General features: G+C 41.1%; 1 protein-coding gene across 1 annotated transcript in view; it reads left to right on the top strand.

Moving 5' to 3' along the window:
• Nucleotides 1–1,299: 1,299 nt before the first annotated feature.
• The window catches only part of LOC103549464 (cilia- and flagella-associated protein 337-like), a 67,391-nt gene continuing 45,680 nt past the window's right edge, over nt 1,300–23,010 (top strand). Inside the window, 2 exon segments of the mRNA XM_070579456.1 lie at nt 1,300–1,407; nt 21,086–21,155. Of these exon segments, the coding sequence (XP_070435557.1) occupies nt 1,300–1,407; nt 21,086–21,155 (178 nt within the window).

Below are 23,010 nucleotides of genomic sequence, written 5' to 3' on the forward strand. Positions count from 1 at the left end.
CTGTCGTGTGTTCCCTACAGCTTGGCTACAGCCAGATCCCTACCTGAGATCGTGCCTGAGGCCAGTACTACTGCATCGCCTCTCATCCCAGGGGGGTTGAGATTTGAATGAGGTAACTCAGGCGCATCCAGAAGGAGGCTAAGGAAGGCTGGTCACCAGGCTCATCTGACAGAGAGGGTGTCCTGGGGATGGGCTCAGGTGGCACCCCACACCTGCCAGGGGGCACACAGGACCGTCCGCTGTGTCGGCCGGACACAGCGGTGAAGGAGCCGTCACCTGTACTGCTTCTTGGAAACTGAAGTTTTCTCTGAAGTGAGTAGGAAGGGGTAAGCCAGTGATGAACATCCCTGGGTTTTGGCTTTGAAGTTAGCAAAAGAGTACCTTTTTCAAACAACGGAAATAGCAGGCTAAACTCACTCTGTGGCAGCAATTCAGAGCTGTATTTAAAATAGCATTTAACGCCCCTGCAGACAAACACAGGTGCACCGCTCAGGACCTCTGTGTAATTAAAGCCATTCACCTGCCCCCTCGCAGCTTTTGCTTTTGCTTGGGACCTCTGGGGTCGCTCCTGGAATGTTACTCATCTTAACAGGGAGCGACCACAGAAGGGTGTTGGGAGGCTCCCTGAGGACGGGTCTGGGGAGGCCCCGTGCCTACGGTGCATCTTTGGGTTCCGGGGCTGTGCAGGCGCTTGGGCAGGAGCGTGACCTCCTTCTGCTTCACTTGCCCTGTTTGTAAACCTGGGAGCAAATACAAACCGCATCCTGGAGCTAGAAGGACTTAATTGTTAATACTGACCACCAACGCTACATGTTACATGCAAGTACTGCCTTGCCCACAGTGGCCTCTTGATGGGGAGACCCGGATCCCTCTGAATGGACGTATCATTGGTTGATTTCGAGCTGGCTGGATAAAGCGAAAAGTGCAATCTGTAGAACACCTCATTTCCGCTTAGGCCAAAGCAATGATTCCCTTTGGGGCAAAGTGGGTTGAAATCCAAGTGTCTCTTGCTCTTTTCCATTGTTTTCGGAAGCTGGCCGGAAGGAAGGGTCCTGGGCATGCCCCTTCTTCAGTCTGCTTCAGTTAGTCCTGGAGATGACAAGTCTGTGCTTGTACCGCCTGAGGAAGCCATAGGAATGTCAGGAGGTGCCCTGGGAATGGGGGTGAGAACCACTGGAGAACCTTTGTCCCCCATGCACAAAGGAGGTGACGCCCACGTCAAGCCGTGCCATCAATGGCCGTTCATTGCAGCAGAGGCTTCAGCAAATCACTGTTGGTGACTGGGCTCCTTGAGGAGAGATGGCCAGGGAACTGGGCCTGTCTCAGCCACACTCTGCGCACAGCAAACCACCAAGGCGAGCTGTGCTCCTGCTGGAATGTTCAGAGGTCGCCTCACCTTCGTGTACGGTAAGTCCAAGGACACACACACTCAGAGAGAGACACACAGAGTGATCTGAAGACACCCCCAGACACCCAGCGACACCTTCACAGACACCCCACGACACCCACCCACCCCCACAAATATTCCCAAAGGCAAATGCACAGACACTCCACGTGCCCCATGGATAACCCTACATACTCCAGAGACACCCTCCCGTTCATCCCCATGGACACCCTACAGATACTCTACAGTCACACTCACACCCCCTACCCCACACATAGCCCACTGACACCACACAGACACTTTTACAGACACTCCCAAACATCCTCCACAAACACCTCAAAATATACCCCCCAAATCTTCACAGACACCCTTCAGCATGTCTTCTACAGATTTCCCTTGCAACACTTGTGCAGACACGTCTAATTTCACCTCACAACTCCCAACACAGACAGTCACAGATACCCCCTATAAAACACCCCATCATACCCTCTGACATGCACAGGAACACCACACAGTCACCTCCAAATACCACTCACACGCCTAGATGTAGAGCACACACAGTCATTACCTTAAACTGATGCCCTGTGCACAGTCACACACAGATCTTGTGCACACAGACACAGTCAGTCACACACATACATCCCTGTGTACACACAGATATGGTCAGTCACACATGCAGATCCCTGTGCACATACACACAGTCACATACACACATGCCTGTGCACACAGAGACACAGTCAGTCATACACACAAATCCTTGTGCATACACGAGGACAGACACAACTCAGACATACATACATAGGGAGGGAGACAACTCCCTCCCTACACAGGTAACACCACCCACACAGATAGACTCTTAGAAACTTGTCACTTGCAGTGGCCTCCACCAAGCCCTCACAGAAGCACCCTCAGACACATGTGAGCACAGACAGACACTCACAGGCCTAACAAACACAGAGGAAGACACACACAGACACCTTAGCTTCATTTCTTCCATTTATCGTCTCAGGCAATCTTCTAGCTCTAACCTTGAAAATCAGTAAAAGTCCTTTATTGCAAACAACTGAAAATATGGTGCAACGCTCTCTGGTCGTGGGGGGAACAAAAAAGAGATCCAATGAGATCAAATGGTGGCTTCTCACATCGCCCTGGCCGGCCCATGAGAAAGCCAGGAATGGGGAAGAGACATCTCTTGACCCCACCCTTGAAGAACCGTGAGTGCAGCTCCAAGACTGAGGTCTGGCTTCTGGAACACAGCGGGCCCACTTGTCCACCCCCACCCCCCGCCCCATGTGGGCTTGTCGGGAAGCAAAGTCTGTCTGACCTCTTTCCCACAGGAGGTCCTGGTTCTCCCCTCAGAGATGCTTTTCCTCCCACGCATGCCTGCAACTGGTTTTCCTTACTGTACAAAAATGAAAAAAAAAAAAAAGAGGTAAAGCTCCAAAAAAAATCCTCAAATTCTCTTAGAAAATATGTGCTTCCAAAGAGGGCTGGAGTATGGAGGCTGTTAGGAGGAGGAGGGGAGAGGTACAGAGATCAGAAAGAAAACCAAGAGGACGCATAAAGGGATTAGAATGCAAGAAATAGCCCAGGCCAGCTGGCGGCCATCTGGGAGCTGAGAAGAAAGGGAAGAACGAAGTTGCTGAGTTTTGAGCAAGTGGGTTCAGTTTATCATGAGAGGAGCTTACTGCTTTGAGGAACTGGAGAGAAGCCAGAGCCTTGCCAGCTATTAAAAAAAAATCTGGTGGTTTCCCTAAGGCCTGGATTGAGTGAGTTAGGTCCTAGCGTAGTGATTAGACACCTAATCTCTGGATGTCAATGTAAAAATGGACAGTGGAGGAATGGAAAGATGTTTGGTTGTGCCTTATAGGGAGGTTTTTTAAAGCCTCAAATAAGACCATAAGGAAAGCCAGTGACTCTAGGATAAGCAGTAAATTATTGCAATCAGTTATTTCTATCTTGGTAAAAAATGTAAGGTAAATTGTATGTGTTTGCACAGAGGCTGTCTATGGAAGTGAAAGAAAGAAATTGTAAAATCAATACTCACTCTGTAATATATAGAGACATTATATATCCACAGTTGTCCCACAGTGAGCTGAAGGATAGCATGTCTGAAACTAAGCTCATTATGACTTTGCCATCCACCAAAAATCAGCTTCTCGTCTCTCTTCCTCCTGAATCCATGAAGGGTACCACAGTCCCCTGGTTGTCCCCTGACCCCCAGGTCAGTGATCCTAGCCACGTAGCTCCCACATCCAAATAATCGGTCTCCTAGTCCTGACAATTCTATCTCCTTAACAACCCTGACTTGTGCCCTCCTTTCTCTCACCACAGCCACTTCCCTCATGCAACCTGTCATCATCATCATCATCATCACAGCAACACACTCCCAACTGGCCTCCCAGCCACAATATCATATTTCTGCATGTCATTCTCCATATTTTTATTTAGTGGTTTTTGCAAAAAAGCAAATCTAATCTCCTATTCATTCAACAAGCATTTAACAAGCAGCTCCTATGTGCCAGTCTGTGCCCCAGGTGTTTGGGATACATCAGTGAACAGAACAAAGATATCCACGTCCATAGAGTTAGAGTTTCATGGGAGGAGAAAGACAATAAACATAATAATTATGTGATATCTTTGAAGGTGATAATGCTGTGGAGAGAGGAAAACACAGAGCAGAGTACAAGGGATTGAGAGTGCCAAGTGTGCATGTGTGCGTGTGTATGTGTGTGTGTGTGTGTATGGTTTTAAATAGGGTGGCCAGGATAGACCTTATTGAGAGGTTGGCATTTTCTCAAAGGAGGTGAGGGAGTGAGCCATATGGATATCTGGGGAAGAACATTCCTTGCAGACAAAACAACCAGAGAAGTGCTCTAGGATGGGGTGTGCCTGGTAGGTTCAAGGAATAGCAAGCAGGCCAGTGTGGTTGGAGCAGAATAGGTGCAGGGGGAGAGTGGGAGGTGTGAGGTCAGAGAGCTAAGGGAGTCAGGTCACGTGGGGCTTTCTAGCGAGGTGGAGTCATTACAGGGTTTTAAGTAGCAGGTGACATGCTCTGACTTCTGTATTAAATAATCGCTCTGGTGATGATGATGATTCATACCTGGGGGTAGCAGAAGAGATTGTGAGAGGTGGTGATATCTCTGTCCTGCTCAAAATCCTTCAGTGACTTCCCTTAGCTTTCAGATAAAATCTAAACTCTTCAATGTGACCCACAAAACATTTCAGGATTGGGATCCTGCTTCTTTTTCCAGATTCATCTTTTCCTGAAACTTTCACACCCCAATGGCTCACATATTCTGAAGCAGGTGGGCTTCTAACAAGCATCCTCTTCTTGCATGGTCCTACACATCTGTGTAGGTGTCTTCCCCTGCCTGAACAGAAAGCCCTTTCTCTCCTCTTTGAACCACACATCCCCAAAGCAGTCCACACATACTTCAGTGATTGGGATTACAGTCCTGAGGCGGAATATTCTGTCCACAGTCTGTCTCTCTCCCTGGGCTGGGAAATCCTAGAGGACAGGAACTAGAGCTTTTATTTCTGAGTCCCTAGTGGACATTGGATGGATGGATAGATGCTGGCTCTTTCATCAGATCTTGAATTTAGGAGAATTTACTTTTAGTTTAAAATCAGTTAAGCATTACAAAATGCTTAAAAACTAACCACAAGACATTAACTCCTCCATTATTCAGGAGATGGCTCAAAGAGTATACTCAAATAACTACCTGTGAGCATATGTACACATCAATTTCCATGATGGTTGTGTTGCTGGTGTTGGGGAGGGGGAAATTTCCCTTTCTACCCTTATTGGGTGCTTATGGCTGGATGAATAATTAAATTGACACAAGACCAGATTAACTGGAGAAAAAAAGAACAATTTAATATGTACATACAGGAGATCATAAAAATGATGCTCAGGGAGTGAACAAAACAAGCAGTTTATATATCTTTTTACACAAAGAAACCATAAATTTGTGAGGATTTGATAGTATAAAGGTTTGGGGAACATAATTAGTGAGGAAGTTAAACAGAGTTTAGGCTCAAGGTAGTAAATTAGTAAGAGTAACAAGGTTTGGCCTAAATTTCCTACCTCTCTTGATAAGGATGTTTTTGTCTCCTGGTGCCAAGAGGGTATCTTTCTCATGGAAGATTTATTTCCTGCTTTCAGGGAGAACAGAGAGAGAAGGGTCAAAACTTTAAGTCGAACAAGTAACTTTAGTTCAAAATAATCAATATGCCCTTGTGGGATATTTTGGGGCAGCCTGCCCTGGGCTCCAACAGTTCCCTCCTCTGAAACTTCTCTGGAAGTTTCACATATTAAAAGTTGAGCTGGTAGATTGTTCCATTATTTCATTGAATTTTTTAGTCTTAAAAGTAGGTCAATTCAGGGGCCAGCCCCATGGCTGAATGGTTAAGTTTGCACACTCTGCTTTGGTGGCCCAGGGTTTCGCTGGTTTGGATCCTGGGAGTGGACATGGCACTGCCCATTAGGCCATGATGAGGCAGTGTCCCACATGCCACAACTAGAAGGACCCATGACTAAAATATACAACTATGTACTGGGGGCATTTGGGGGGAAAAAGCAGAAAAAAAAAAAAAGATTGGCAACAGTTGTTAGCTCAGGTGACTATCTCTCTATAAAAAAAAATAAGTCAGTTCAATTAAATAGTTGTTTCTCATTTCAGGAGGCATGTCTTGTAGGTGAATTCCAAAAGTTAGATGTATGGCACAAGCAATAAGGTATTTAATAAGAGGCATTTCTATGGAAACAAAGAAAAACAAAGGTTAATGGATGAAGCAAATTATAAACCCATTTCTGAGCTTAGGGTGCAGCCAGTCAAGATTTCTGGATGCCAAGGTTGAAGAATCTTTTGCAGTTTTAAATGTCTCTGGTGATGTCATCAGGTGTTCAGGAAAACTTTCTGAGTGGCTTACACAGCAATAGGCATAAAGATTGTCTAAACATGGGCTATTGTGGTGCTCTCTCTTAAGTTTATATCAAGTCCTTCAGCTTCAGTTTGCAGGGCTTCAGGGAAAAGGGCAGCTTTAGTTCTCAATGGTTCCAAGTCAAAATTGGGAGAAAAATTGGAAATGTTAGTTTGGATATTTGTAGCCAAATATTGGAGGATACTAGAAGAATTTAGGATCCAGTCCAGTATTTAGGTAAGTAACAAAACTTTGAGGAAAATTAACAGCACTAGAATCTAATATCCACAAGTGTGTATTCTAGTTTACTGAAACATAATCTTTCTCTCTAAAATTACCCTCAATTTTTACTAAAGATAGTCAAATTAAGACTAATTTGTTTGCAAAATAAGTCTAATTTCAATAAACTTGGCTTAGTTATTTATATAAGTACAGCAATAATAGCAATTGATCATATAGGCCTTTTAAATTTGCTCTGCTGGAACTTTTCATAATGAATCTCCAGATTGAGCTTTTAATAGCCTCTCAAGGCTAAGAGACCAAGCCAAATACTTGCCATCAGGGTCTACCTGCAATACCTATAGATTTGGGTGAATTGCTCTCTTCTTGAAGTTCCCAACACATCTTGAGATTTCCGCATCTTCCAGAAAGTGAACTTCTTTACTCACCAGGTTAGGCTGTTGGGAACCCTGTGAGTAAGGTACCAGGCTATTTTTCCAAGGGGCTTTATTGGCTTCATAGAGTCAAACGTTGTTCCTTAAAGCTATTTGATCATATCAGAGTTTACATATGTCTCTCTCAAACATAGCATTCCAGTCAGAGTCTTAGTACTATGACCAAAATTTCCAATAGTGTCCTGTTACAAGGAGAACATAAGTCTTATTAAACTTATGCAAATAAATATATTGTCATGAAAATAAGAATACTGACAGAGTTTCAGAATTCTGGAGAGATCAGGAAGGGAGAAAAAGTTATTGTTTCAATTCCACTTACAAAGGTATAATTCAGCAATTGCTCTAAGTCATAGATAGCTTAAGAGAAAAGAAAAAAAAATATTTCCTTAAATCTGGAAGAACAAAAGACTTCAAAAATAATATTTCAGACAAAATATTTCAGACAAAAAGGGTTGTAAAAATTATAATCATTCTCATAAGTTCTTTAGTCTCATGTAATTAATTCTTGTTCTGCTTGAATCTAGTTTTTTTTTTCACTAGTTCTCTTGACCTTGCCTGATGATTAAGGGTGATAGGGACAATAATAATTCCAAGAAGTTTGCAAGGTTTTCTTTAAGTTTCATATGATTTGCCCAGTGAAGTGGGTACGTTGATCACCAGAGTTTATAGAAAGTATACCCCAACTTGGAGACATATTTTTTAACAGTTTCTTTGCCACTAGTGAGAGCATCAGCTTTGTGGCAAGGGAAGACTTCAACACATCTGGAAAACATACATACAATGACAAGAACATATTGATAACGCATACTAAGTGGTAGTTGAATGAAGTCCAGCTACAGGTGCTCAAAAGACCTAGAGGCAGGAGTTATGAGGCCTCTGGAGACAAAAATAATTTTTCCTATAGTGGATAAGGAAATGCAAAAACCAGGAAGAGCCAAGCAGCCATTTTGGGTTTCCTATATCCCCAACTTAAACTTTGCTTAATTTACAGCCATTGTTTACCAATCTTAATTTCTATGATTGAGGAGCAGACTGTTGCCATGTTACAAGGACATCAGGATGGCAAAATCTTGGCTATGAGGGGTCATTTTTTTGCAGAAGGAGAATAGACTTCATCAACATGTGCCACAATCTTTATAGATTTTGTTGTTGCTGCCTTTGCATGAAAGTAAGCTAGGATGTTTTCCTGATGTTCAGATTCAGTTCTTTTAGTGTGAGCTTCAGTTTTGATGACAGAGACTCAGTTCAGTTTTATGAGTTTTCTTTTTATGAAGCATTTTGCAAAAGTATCAGAGTAACTATAAATGACAAAAGACTAAAAATGGTTCATTATAATGCAACTGACAAAGAAATTTGGTTATATCTGTGACATGCAACATTTTAAGATAATAGCTAGAATTATGACTGATAACATTATACTAAGATATAATCAGATTTTTAAGAATTTCATATAATTTCTAGAAAACCTATGCAAATATAACGTAAGGCTTAATGTTACTTTTTGTTTGACAATGGTTCCCATATAATTTACCATGTCAAATAGGCCTAATTAGTTTAATATCTCCATTTTTATAAGGAGAAAGAACACATCCTTTGAAATGTTCCAGGGGCCCTCTAAAAAACTTCAAACTTAATGAAGTTCAAAAGATTTCATTTAGAATTTCATTTTGAGAAGTTTGTTGAAAATATCAAAAAGATTTTGAAACACTGGTCAAATAGGATCAAATAGGATAGGTCACTGTGAAACAATACTTAGTTATCTATTCAACCAAAGTGATAATAAAAGATTTTAAAGGCAAATACAGAAGGTTACAGAGCTGTTAGCAAAACTTAGCTGTTACTATTGAGAAGATTCCGCTTTCTTAAGTAATCAAAGATCTAATAAAGCCTAGAAAATTATTTTGATAAAACAAAATCTTTGCTCATTCTTCATAATCTCTGATCAGGAACAGACCAATATTCCAAGAAAACTTTGTTCTTTTAAGAGATGAAAAGAAAATTAAGTTCCAGTTTTACATAAGTACAATATTGATAGTAAAGATTATTTTTAAAACTCTTAACAATGTAATTTTAGTGAACTTGACCACACAAGGTAAGATTTTCTTTCTTTTTTCTTTCTTCCCCACTTTTTATTTAATTTGTCCTTTTAACAGAGAGAAAAAACAAATATTAATTGTGTAGCAGCTTACTTTTATTTTTAAAACTTATTCACTTAATCAAGTGCATTCCAGCCTTAGCTGGCCCTAACCATGCATAAAATCTCTTTCTAAAGATTTTTTTTGGTAAACCTTCTATAACTTTCTACATCCATATCAGTTTGTCCCCTGTTCTCTTTTTCATTCATAAATAACCAGCTTTATTTTGGGACAAAATTATTTTTCTATCTCTCAACAAAAATGCATCTCCATCCCTTATACATTTTCTTACAAAAAACATGCACCTTATTTTTCTTGTGTACAGAGATATTTTCCTTATTATTTTTCATAGCTTTAATTATATATATTAATTAGAATTCTTAACCCTTAGAAACCTTAATTTCTAGTAAAAACTAAGTAGTAAGCAATTGTGAACTGTAGAACCATATTCTTTAGACTGGCAAATTTATGTACACATTTTACAATTCCTTGAAACATATGTTTCTTCATATTGTAATCTTCCAGTGTGGCACAGAACATGTTTATGAACAGACTCAAATTTGTCTTTAGTTTCTCTTCAATAGAAAGCCAAAAGTAGGTAAACTTCTGTTCAGTAATTAGCATTTTACCATTTTATCTTACCTGGAAATGATCTAAATATTCAATGAATTTCCCATCATTTAATTTAACTTAACAAGACTCTAAAGTTTGAAGTTATTGAAAAGATTTGGGGAAGCTATGTTTTTACGTATACATAGCATAAAACATAATTATTACACCTGAAATTTTTTATTTTATTTACATCCATATAATTCACTTCTTCTTAATAATCATACTTACATTATTCATAAAAATTTCATGAGACATTAAAGCAGTTAGCTGTCATCTTAAGTTATTTTTTTCTTGCTGATAAATTTTGTTAACAGAGATAGCAAGAGCTTGTTTGATTAATAATCCAGGTAGAATAAAAATTGAGTGTCTGCATTATATACAATGCTGATAACTCTGAAGAGGTGCCCATATTGATTAAGCCAACACATTTATACAAGCTTTTTTTGTCAAAGATTATTTTATATCATGTTAACTTGAAAAACATTTGGGTTAGTTTCTATGACATTGAGAAATAATTTATATAAGCATTTACTTTAAGCCAATCAAATAGAGGTCTTTTAGAAACTAAATTTGCCAGTATCATCTGGAACTAGAAAAATACCATGTCTATAATGTACATATAGAGACAGACACAAACAGAGATCTTATAACTTTTATTTTAAAATTTCAACCACGAATCTGGTACAATATAAAACTCACTAGTTTATAAATCATTGTCTGTCTAGCAGATGAAACAAGTTAAAGTTACCTGCTTAAAACCTTTTAAAAACATTATCTATGGAGAAGATTTTTAAGATTTGTATTTGCCCCAGACAGGTAATTCTTAAGGATGCTGTGAATTAGATTTTGGGCAAGAAAGACTTTCTAGCAGCTTGCGCTTTAAAAAGGGCCATTTTTCCCTTAACCTCAGGCTTTACTTACTGAGCTAGCCAGGCTCAGTCTCAGGTGATTTTTGACTGTTATCTCCTGGAGTGTTTACATTCCAAAGAAATGGCAAAATGTACAATTTCAAAGGACAGAGAAGAAAATAGAATTTTTTTTTAGGAGTTTTGGGGTAATTGCTATTTGCTTAAGTGCAGAACAATTGTACTTCCAATATCTTGATTTTTATAATATCTGCAAATGTCTGAAGGCAACTAGGAAGAGGTCTGAGTGGACTTTAATTTATGTTCTAATTTCTATTTTTCTGTGAAATATGGACTTAACCATGGATGCAAGAGACATCCCCAAAGGAAGGTGCAAAGGATGCAGCCCTCACAAGATCCAAAAACTTCGTTCCCAGAATTAGCCTAAGAAAATAAAGGTAGTAACTATGAAGTCCATGTTTTTAAATAGCCATTCCAAACATAGGGAAGCATGTGTTTCCCCCACTTTTGAGTAGAATAGCATGACTTACCAAGCAAAAATTCACCCAATATTTTTTAGATTCCCTAAGCTTCGATCTGCAGTCCACTCAGCTGCCTGCCAGTTGCATATGCATATTCTGGCTGGAAGAAACAAAAAAAAAGCAATGACCATCTCTGGGAGAAATGGGACTAACAGAAAACAATAATATTCTTTTCAAATCTTTACAAGAGTTGTTTTTTCCCATGAAACTAATTTTGCAAATACTTTTGCCTGCTAATCTAAATTTAGAAAGAAAGGAAAAAAAGATTTCCACCATATTTGTTCCCAGTGGATTTTGCAGACAGAGATCTGGGAGGCTGACATGTAAGAAATACTTTTTTGCCACCTTCTTTCAGACGTCCCAGGATCTTCATCTGCAGTAGTCCCGGGGAGGAAACAGTTTTCCAGCTGGTGAGTTCTCCTGGCTGGCTCACCAAACCTATTGGGAAGGCAGGAATGACCCCCTCTACCTTTCTTATGGCTTGACTAATAATAAAATTGACAAAAGACCAAATCAACAAGAGGGAAAAAAAAATTTAATATTTATGTACAGGAGATCATAAAATGATGCTCAGAAAGTGAACAAAGAATGCAGTTTGCATATCTTTGTACTCAAAGAAACCATAAATTTGTGAGGATTTGGTAGGACAAAGAAACTTAGGTTTGGAGTATGTAATTAGTGATGAATCTGAGTAGAGTTTATGCTTGAGGTAGTAAATTAGTAAGAGTAACAAGGTTTGCTTATACAGGCTTCTTGGCCCTGAATTCCCCAGCCCTTGTGATAAGGATGTCTCTATCTCCTGGTATAGAGAGGGTACCTTTCATGTGGGAAATTTATTTCCTGCTTTCAGAGGGAATAGAGAGAAGAGGGTCAAAACTTTAAGTCAAACAAGTAACTTTAATTCAAAATAATCAATATGCCATTGTGGGATATTTGGGAGCAGCCTGCCCTGAGCCCCAACACTAGAAAGTTGAGTATAAGAGGAATTTTGGCAAATGCTACCTTATTTTCCCATTGACCAAATGTAATTTCAGATGTGCTTTATTTTCTTGACATACTATACAATTAGCAATAGCTCCTGCCATAACTTTAAGTTACTTAATATTCATCATTCCCTACCAGTCTCTGTCAGATACATCATTCAGCTGAAAATGGTTAATTTCTGTGTGGTAAAATACTGAGGAGTATCCTTTCAGAACTTGAGGAGTCTTTTCTCACTGCATAAAGATCTCCTAGTTCATCCTTTTTTTAGTCTTCTTGTTACCACTAAAAGGGGTCTTCTACTTGCCACAAAGACAAGCCAACAGTCAAGAGGCAAGGTGGTAGGAGATAAAGGGTCTTTTTATTACAACTTGCTAGCAAGGGGGAAGATGGCAGACTAGTGTCCTAAAGAACCATCTTAAAACTACAAATTTTGAAGCACTTCTATACGGCAAACAGGCTGAAAAAGGGGGGAGGGATCTCAGAATGTTGAAGATCTGGTCTTGTAGTCCCTGAGATGCTAAATCATCCATTTCTCTTGTCACTGGTGATGAATACCAGTGCAGGACTCTTTTCCAGAGGTCATTACAACCCTGGGAAAACTTAAAGAACAAAATTATCACCTTATTGCAATAGGGAGGTCTACATATAAGCTAAGGCTATGAAAATATCAGAGCCTGCATATTTCTCACAAGAAGCAGGTGCGTACTTATCTAGACTACATGTAAACTAAAGCATTGCTAACAAGGAAAGGGGGTGTCTTGTGGGTCAGGGTCATTTATAGTTCCAACACGGTTCTTCTCTATAAGATAAGATGGCTCCCCTTATGCTAACCTATGTTAACCACTGGCTGTATTTATCTTAGCTATTTAGGCAATACTAACATTGTTGTTGTTCAGTTGGGTTTCAGGGTCTCCTTTTCTTACCTTGTGGAACATGTTGACCATGTGTGTTAGACTAGAAGGGGATTTCTCCCCCACCTCCTGTTGTTTCAGAGAGGCATAGGAAGCAGCTCCTTGACAATGACTAGAGACGGACTTCTCATCACCTGTAATCTTTTGATGACAGGACAAGAAGAAGCAAACTCTCCCCAAAAGTGTCACTTCTCCACCAAGGCCATTCCTCCCCAAAAGTATGTAGTAGGCTACATGGGAAATGAAACAAAAACAAAAGCACATTTTCTCAGGGATACGATTTGAACATTACTTGAAGCCTGGAACAAGCATAATATAGTCAGAGGTTTAAATGATAGATTCAGAGAATTCTGAGTGGGCAGGTCCTGGGTACTCATCTTGTCTAACTTATGACCAACCCAGTAGAACTTGAAACCTCTTTACCACATCCCTGAGAAGTAGACATTCCAAATTGGCTAAACTTCTCCAGGAAAAGAGAGTCCCTGTCTTACAAGGCAGCCCCTAAACATGTGGATTATTTTCAAATATCAGAAAGAAGCCCCTAATGTGACTGGAAATAAGCTTTCCGTATTTCCAGGAAACAGAGTAGGTTGAACACATGCATCTATTTTTACTCCCTCCTAAATAAAACTCATCTATACAACAGGAAAGGGAGTGTTTTTCCCTGAAGACACAACCCCACAAGGATGGGGTGAATGACAGGAAATGGCAGCAGTAAAATTTGGAAGTTGAAAAGCAGATAAACAAATGATAAGTGACTTAGGAAATCCAAAAACTCTAAATGCTTAGGTCAGCTGTAGGAAAAGCTGAGAGCCAATTCATTTTACAAAGTAGACCCCCAGCCTGCCCCCCGCCCCAGGCCCATGAATTGGCAGCACCTCCTAGATGGACAACAGCCATACTTTCCCATTCTAGGCAAGAAATAACAATAAAATGCTGCTATTATCTTTGGAGAGACAAGATGAAATCCATTAAGTAAGAAGATGCCATTACAGAGGAAAATTTGGAGAATAAAAAGAATTCTTGGAAATTAAAATTGTGATAAAAATGTTTTCACTCAATAGAATGGTTGGAAGATATTCTCCCAGAAAGTCAAACAAAAAGACAAAAAGTATGAAATAAAAGAGAAAAGATAAGAAAACCATAGGACCCATCTGGGAGGTACAATATCCAAATACTAGACATATGAAAAAGAGAAAAGAAAGGAAGGAAAATAATCAAATAAATAGTTTGAGAACTTTTCCTAAAATATTGAAAGTAAAGAGATTCCAGAAGTATCCAGAGGGAGGAAAAATCAAGTCACCGTGCATAGGATCAGAAATCATAATGGATGTGGACTTCACCACAGTAGCAGTAGAAGCTAGAAGGCAATGGAGCAATCCCTTCACACATCTGAAGGGAATTTATCTCCAATGTTGAATTCTGTACCCAGGTAAATGATTTTTGAAATTTGGGGGGTAAAGTCATTTTCAAACATATGAGGTTTCAAAAATGCTCGTCTCATATACATATCCTCTCAGGAAACCAGTGAAGGATTTTCTTTATAAAATGAGAGAGAAAACATACATACATAGAGCCTCCACACCACCTTTCAGGTGGTCCTGGGCAGGGGCAGGGGATTTGAGGTCCCAGTTGCCTTGATGGCCATGTAGGGAAGACATTTCCTCTACCCACTCTGGGTTCTTCTGGCCGGACAATGAATTAAATTCACAAGAGACAGAATAACAGGAGAAAATTAAAAAAAGCTTTATAACATGTACACATGGGAGAGGCTCAGGCAAACTGAGCAACTTGCCAACATGGCTGAAGCCACCACCTTAAATGTCATCTTCAGCTAAAGGCAAAGGAGGATGTTGGGGGAGGTTACCAGACAAGTGCAGTAAACAAGAGTAAGATTATTATGCAGATTTAAGTCCTTGCCTTCTGCATTGATTAAGAGTTTCTAGAGATGAGGTCAAGACACATTTACAGATGGAGATTTCCTTTACAAATGTAAATGTCTCTTACAAAGGGTAAGTAAATTCTACTTTTCAGAGTTTCTTTGCTGTCTGCAGTTTTTTAAAAGTAACCAGTCCAAAATAATCCTCATGCCAAAGAGACCTATTGTGGGGTGGCCAATTCCAGTCCCCTACACCAGCAAGGGTCATAACCAACCCAGAAAGCATGCTGAGTGAATGTCAGTTAGAGTGTCTTCCATGGGTTAGATAGGACCAGTATTCACAGAATATTCTCGAGAAATAACTTTTGAGTGGATTGAAACATACACTTTATTACTTGAAAAGTAGCCAAAAGTAATGAACAATTTAAATGAAAAAATATACTGCCATGCTAGCAATTAAAAAGTGCAGAGTAAGAGACCTTTATTATGATATAACTGATAAAATGAAAAAATTATTACTAGGGGAAAAATCCTATACTGGACTGCTTTGGGAAAGCCAATATACTTCTATGATTTCTGGCAGTATATATGAAAACATCCTGCCTACAGGCTTCAGTGATACATAGATCACCATTCCAAGTTACATCAACTCTAATATTTTCAAGGTCATCTCAAAGGATCCCTCTAAAACAGTCCCACAATTCTGTGATGGGTTGAACTATGAGAACATCAGTTGTAGACTGTTGTGTACAACTCATTAATTTATCCATTAAGAATGCTTCAAGCTGCAATCCTGGTTTCCTGGGTTTGAATTCTCTCTCTGTTACTTGCTAACTTTGGCAAGTCATTTAATCTTTCTGTGCCTCAGCTTTCTTATTCTTAAAAAGAGAAGAATAATATTGCCCATCTCACAAGGTTATGTTGAGGAGTGAAAAGTGCTTAGAACAGTGCTTGACACATAGTAAGAAGTTAATAAATGTTTGCTATTATTAAGTAATAGAAAAAATGACTAACAGGATAGGAGTTTATCTTTCCTTCTTTAACAAAAATGTCAGGATATAGGTGGTTGTGATACTGGCTCAACACAAGGTTGACATAAGGGAAGCCATATTGTAAAAAGAAACCGTATTGTGTCTTTGAACGACCTCTGATGAACAAACCCAGACATGCTCTGTAGATTTCATGGCCCCTCCAGCTGCTACAAGTTGATAACTTTGTTCTTTTCAGTTCCTGAGGAACATGATGACCCCTAGGCAGAGAGTCTATGCTGATAACCATCATCAATGACAACTGAAAGATCGGGGTATAGGGCTTTGTTCCATTCTCTGATGCATATCCAGTAAAACAAAAGACTATCAGGAACTGGGACCAGATGTTGCCCCCACCTAGAGATCAGCTGCCTCCTCCACCCGGAGACCAGTCCCCTATATAACTAGCCTGTAGTCTTTGTTCTGTGAGATGGTTCTTTTGGGCGCTGGCCCAGTGGCCGAGGAGTTAAGTTTACACACTCCGCTTCAGTGGCCCAGGGTTTCGCCAGTTCAGATCCTGGGTGTGTTCATGGTATTGCTCATCAGCCATGCTGAGGTGGCGTCCCACACAGCACAACCAGAAGGACCTACAACTAGAATATACAACTATGTACTGGGGGGCTTTGGGGAGAAGAAGAAGAAAAAAAAAAAGATTGGCAACAGATGTTAGCTCAGGTGCCGATCTTTAAAAAAAAAGATGATTCTTTTGGACAATGGTAGACCATCCTCCCTCTTGCTAGCAATCTGTAATAAAGAAACCCTTTCTCTCCTACCACCTTGCCTCCCGACTATTGGCATGTCTTGCGGCGGGCAGATGACCCCCCTTGGACGGTAATAGCTGCTACATCAGTTTAGCTTATCAATGGTGTCACCCAGAGGTTTCAGTCTCCATCATGTCACCTCACCATCTTTAGTATGTTGGCTTTTTGTCCTTCAGCCTATGGCCTCATGGTCTCCCAATGGCTGCGATAGCTCCAGATATTTCACATCTCAACAGTGTTTAAAATTAGAAGGAAAAACACCATCCAAGGGAGAGGAAAAATGAGAAAGAAAAATGAGAGAGAGAAAAAAGGAGACTCTCTCATACTATTTTCACATTTTATGAAAGAGCAAAATATTTTCCCAGAGCTCCTCTGCTGATTTCACTTGATCTCATTGGCCAGAACTGGGTCACATGACACCCCTGAGATCAAGGGATCTCTGCCTCGGTTTCATTGGCAGGGAGGAAGGGGGAGAATGGTGGGTAGACGACCACGGGTCCTCCGCAGTCAATCACTCCCCTGTTATACCAGCTGCTTTGTTCCTGCTTTGCCTGTGGGAAGGACAGTCTGTCTCTCAGAGAGTTCATATGGATTAATTGATAATTAAAGAGCTTTTGGAACGTGTCAGGTCACTGATGCCGCCTCTAAGTTCTTCCTGTCTGCCTTCACACGTGACACATATGAGCAAGGTCCACTTTGTGAGACTGACTTTGAAAGCCCAGTACCTTCTTCTAAAAGGCTCAAACCCCAACTGGAACACACAAGGGGACTCGTCGGAGTCTTCAGCGGGTCAGAATTGGTGGAGTCCTTGCTCTCTACCAGGGCTGGTGGGGCTCTAAAGGAAGCACCCTTGCCTTCAGGTTGTACACGTCTGCATGAGAGAACAAGATCAGCACACATCAGGCTTGTCGGTTACACGCCCAACTTTCCTGGAGTCCAGAAAAGGGAGCAATCAAATGGTCTGGCATATTCAAAGAGGTTCCGGTGGAGGATTTATCAAGGCCTCAGAGAATGGGAAGAATTTATACGAGCAAAAGAGAGAAGTGAGGAATTCCTGATCAGAGGGACTACCTGACACAAGGCTCCTGTTAGAGATGAGCAGGGTGTGGGAGGGATGTTCATTCTTATTCTTTTGAAATTTTTATGTTTTTTCTCCTTAGAACTTGGAAGAAGCTGCCCAAAGTCGAGAACATGTCAAACATCAGCGTTAATAACGCATGACCTCTCCAAATGTAAACTACATCCACTGGAAAGCGCATGGAGATTGGGTTACTCAGGTGAAAAAAAAAAGACAGAAAGAAAGAAAAAATAAATGTTTAAGTAAAAGTAAATTGGAATTTGCCAGTCTGCCCTTTCTCTCCAGGGGTTTCACCCAAGCAATCAAATAAATAACAGTTTATATTCTTTAATGAGTCACCAGTGGTCCTGAGATAATTTTACTAACCTAGCTGAAAACAAATAAAAATAAACGTCACATGAGAGCCCTAGAATGCCACAAGGAAGGATAACTATCTGGTTTCCAGAAGCTAGTGAAATTCATCAATTTTAACTTCCTGGCATGCTTGTTTTGGGGGTCTCCACCCCAGGTCTCCTTTGGACTTGAAGATAATAGGAGGGAGAGCCAACTCACATGACACCAGTGTCCTGGGACCAATAATGTGACTGTGGGGGTGAGAGTTGCTTCCCTGAGATTTCTTCTGGCTCTGAGAAGCTAAATCACTTTTCAAGTTATAGAAAAGCAAGACATGGTCCTTCATGTTAAGACAGCTCAGAAACCAAATGCAGGGTGGACTTGCTGTCCAGAGGAGCAGGAGTGATGAGAATCCTCCGCTGGGGGAGCAGAGATGTCTCTTATCGTCCCAACATCTCTTATCTCTTTCTAAACACATCAGGCTTACCCTAGGTAGAGAAGATTTTTCATAAAGAAGACTTATGCAGGAAAAGAAAAGTAGGCAATATTATTGGGTGAAAGGAAAACGACCAAATTTATTTGTTAAGTGAAAAGGAAAATTAAAGGGGAAGAAAATTGGACCAAGAAAATAGCATTTATCTAAAAAATTAAGACCAACAAAGTTTCAAACATGAAGAGAAGAAAATAACATACCAGTCCTGCAGTAGAAAGGAAATGTGAATTAAGAAAGCTAGATACAAAATGAAAACAACGATCTGACCGAACTCTCACGTGTAACATTGCTGTGGAATATGTTGTGTTTCTCAAAGGTGACTGGAGCACGGTTCTTTCTTGTTTCAACTTTTTTGAGGTACAACTTACATAGCATAAAATTCACCCATTTAAGTATACAATTAATGATTGTTGATAAATTTGCTGAGTCGTGTGATTATCACCATAATCCAGTTTAAGAACAACCCCATCACCCCGGCAAGATCCCTCTTAACCATAGACAGTTAATGCCCCTTCCCACCTCCGGCCCCAGGCAACCACGCATCTACCTTCTGTCTCTATAGATTTACCTTTTCTGGCCATTTCTTGTAAATGGAATCATACAATATGTCGCCTTTTGTGCCTGGCTTCTTCCACTTAGCAAAATGGAGCCGTGCTTTTTGTAGAGCGTGGACATTTGAATTGCCAGCCCCCAAACTCCACTCTCCTGTACAACCCACCTTCTCCAACTTGCCCTCTTCCATCCTGTCTGCCTTGAGAGGTAGAAGGAACAATACCGAGATCCAGAGCCAGCGCTGCCCAAGGGGTGACCGCTAGTGGAGGGGTCAAACAAAGCCATTGCTGGCATCGGTGGTGCAGAAATGGAGCCTACAGAGAGGAATCGGACTGTAGGAGAATTCCCCGGCGTCTGGTGTCCTTCTGTTCTCTACTCTCTCGGGGGCAGTGTTCATGACCTTCCTCCCTAAGAGGTCAGCCACACGCACAGCCTCGGGGGAGCTTACTCCAGCAGAGAAAAGGCAGGGGACAGTTCTGAGCTCTGTAGGTTGCTCTGGCCACTGAGTCCTATTGTCCTGGGCCATGACCCAACCATTGGAAACTCTCTCTTCCCTTCAAACTTACTTTTCCTCTTCCTGTGACTTTGGGTCTTTGGTTTCTGTACTCCTTGTGGGTTAGAACCAAGGATTATCTTCTCTGCATCCTCCTCTGAACCTAGTGTAGAGGAGAAAGAAATTTCCCTCTACCCTTCTAGGTTTTTCTGGCTGGTCTAAGAATTGAATTGACGTGAGACAGATCAACAGGAGCTAAAGGTTAATAACATGTATACACGGGCAAAACCCAGGAAAACTGAGTAACTTGCCCAAATAGCCAAAGCTACCACTTTAAATATCATCTTTAGCTGAAAAAAAAGAAGATGTTGAGGGTGGTGGTTTGGGACTTCAGTGGAGAGGAAGACAATTCACATGGAGATGGAAAAGCAAATGTTTGGTAAACAAATGTTTGCCATGCCGTGCAGAGACAAAGGGACATGGAGAGGACTTTGATCAAAGGGACCTTGCTAGGCTCCTCCCTGTCTGCCACATCTAGATTCTATTATGCTATAGTCATCTATGCTGATAGCTCCGTCCTGGAACAGGCTTTCTATCTTTTAGGTGGTTGGGGGAAAGGTCAAAGTTTCTTCCCAAGGCTTTCATTCTTAAAAATAATCAAGCAAAAGAGACACATTTGGGGGCAGCAAATTCTGCCCCCCTAGACTTGCATAGTGCCTGGAGGCTCTAAATGATAAGTGAATTGTCCTCTGTGACTACTGTGTTGCTCTTTCTATGCTACGATGGCTTTATCCGAGTGACATGCTCATGTTCTTAACAAGGACTTCTGCTGGGGAAGAAGGTGACCTGAGAGGAGAGGAACGCCTCAAATCCCACCAAATATGGTCCTCTCCACCCAAGACTGGCCCCGGCCCTGGGTCAGGGTCCTGCCTAAAAGCCCTGATTCCCCACTCCCAGCACATCAGTTTCAGAGTCTGGCTCCTGATTTTCAAAGACAGGGGAAGGCATCTCTCACCCTTCCCAGGATGACATTCAGCATACCTTTCAACTGAAATAAGACTTATAGTGAAGGACACACTGTTTTCCCCGTGAAAGCCCTGTGGCTATGCAGACTACATTGTGATTTTCTCAGAAATATCCAAAATAGGTAGCAGAAACTTCAGCACATTCTGTCAGACAGAATAACCAGGAATTGCTGGTTCTGGTGTTAGCCTTGAACGAGTGTGAAGGGAAGAGAACCCCCACACACTCCAAACTCCGCCGGGCCACCTACACACCTCTGCCCAAATGCAAATATGGTTTTTTGTTCAATGTGCCTATCCTCTGAGCAAATGGTTTCTTTCTCCCTCTTGAAGCATGTGTTGAAAGAATGCGTTAGATATCGTTAAATTCTCACTTGACCTGGTGTGTGATCTTCATATTAATTAGCATTTTCTCTTTTTGTGTCATTTCCAGCTGAACTACTACGATTCCATCAAAGCCGTCATTTCAAGCTCCAACCATGAGCCCAGTACTCTAGTAATAGGTACCGCTTCCACTCCTCTCACGTTGGTGATGCTCTCATTCTGTGTGTCAGAGCCTTGGATGTCTCCCACCTTTATCATTTCTGCACTGCAACAGGCATCCCACACTCTGCTAATAATGCCTGGTGCAGCTCAAAATGTGACATACTCCACTGTGTAATTTGCCTTTAGTTTTGGAAGCCTCACCCTGGGCTGCTGCAGAGGCGTAGTGAGGGGGGCGGGCAGTCCTATCGCAGGGCTTTGCACAGACTGAGAGCTCGATCAATATTTGTTGAGTTGAAATACGAACAAAATCCACTGCAAGCAATCTCAGGCTACACTGTTTGAGCACTCCTAATGTGCTACATGATAATAAATACACAGCAATATGGACATAGGACAGTGGTCTTGGTGCATTTGTAGAAGTGGGATTTGGGAATTTTTAAGAATTCAAAAGGTATATTGGGTATAACAGCTTTCAGTGATGGCGCTGGGAAGACCCAGAACCTGAGAACAATTGGATTTTCTGGAATCTGATCTTTGGCAAAGTGAATTCAGAGACAAGCCAAAGGAGAACCCAGGTCCCAATCCATCCCTCACTCTTACAGAGCCCAATGCACAGTTAGTCTGGGCATGGACTTCACCAGGCTAATCTTGGGTCTATGGAGTAAGGAGTGTGGCAGGGCGAGTCTATGCTACTCATGTGGGAGTCATTTTGTCTGGACAGGACTGAGGACATTCATCTTGGCACTGAGTAAACTTCAAGAGATTGGTTGGTCCAGATTTGAACCAGGAATCCGACTGATTACAACGGACCACTCCTTGGATAGCAGCTCTTGGTCTGAAATAGATGCAACCTCTGGCTGGCCCTGGAGCGTTCTAACTGGAACATTTACATAGTGTCAGGCACTAGACTAAGCTCCTTCTGTGTATTATTTTATTTAATCTCCATGACAGCCTTATGATTCGATCCCACTATTAGCCCCATCTTACAGATGAGTAAACTAAACTAAAGCACTAAACTAAAACTCGGGCTCCCCTCAGAACTACTGAATCAGAGTCTGCATTGAAAAAGAGCTGCGCTGACTTGTGTACATGTCAAGTCTGAGAAGCTTTAATCAAAATTTATATAGTTTAATCTTAATAAACCTTTAATCAAAATGATATAATTTTCCTATCTTTTCTATATGATTCTACTAATTTTTATGATTTTTTTCTAATAGCTTGCCCCTCAAAGACCTTCTTCCTAATTCTTCACAGTTACGTTATTGTGCTTCTTACTTATTTTATGAAGCTCTTGAGAGTATGTTGGAAAGCCCCACCCAATTATTCAACGTCACTCTTGTTGTATTTCATTTTCAAGCTGACACTGACGAGGATTCCTTACATGTGTTTGGCACTTACTAATTTATAAAGAACGCTCACATTCGTCAGTGGTTCTCAGTCTTGGCTGCCCATTGAAATCATCTGGGAGACTTGATGAAATCTGATTAGCTGGGTCTTACCATTGGAGATTGTGACTTAATCGATCTGGGATAAAGCCTGGGCACTGAGACTTTTAAAAACTCCCAAGATTAGAAGCCACTGTTCAAGGGGGTGAGGCCCAGGCATCTATATTTTTTAGACACTTTCCAGTGACTTTAATTTACAGCCAAGGCTGAGAACCACTCACATGCGTTATATTTGTTATTTGATCCTCACAGTAGCCAGGTGAGGTATGAATTGCGTCTAGTCCCATTTTATAGGTGAGGACACATAAGCTTAGAAAAGTATGCCCATCAGGTCACTTAGCTGGAAGAGGTAGAAAAGGGACTTGAGTACTATTTTGCTGACCCCAACACCAGTATTCCACCTGCTATCTCCTAGACTTGGGTTGGT

The sequence above is a fragment of the Equus przewalskii genome, chromosome 16 (assembly GCF_037783145.1).
Source record: "Equus przewalskii isolate Varuska chromosome 16, EquPr2, whole genome shotgun sequence".
In the NCBI taxonomy this organism is placed as follows: Eukaryota; Metazoa; Chordata; class Mammalia; order Perissodactyla; family Equidae; genus Equus; species Equus przewalskii.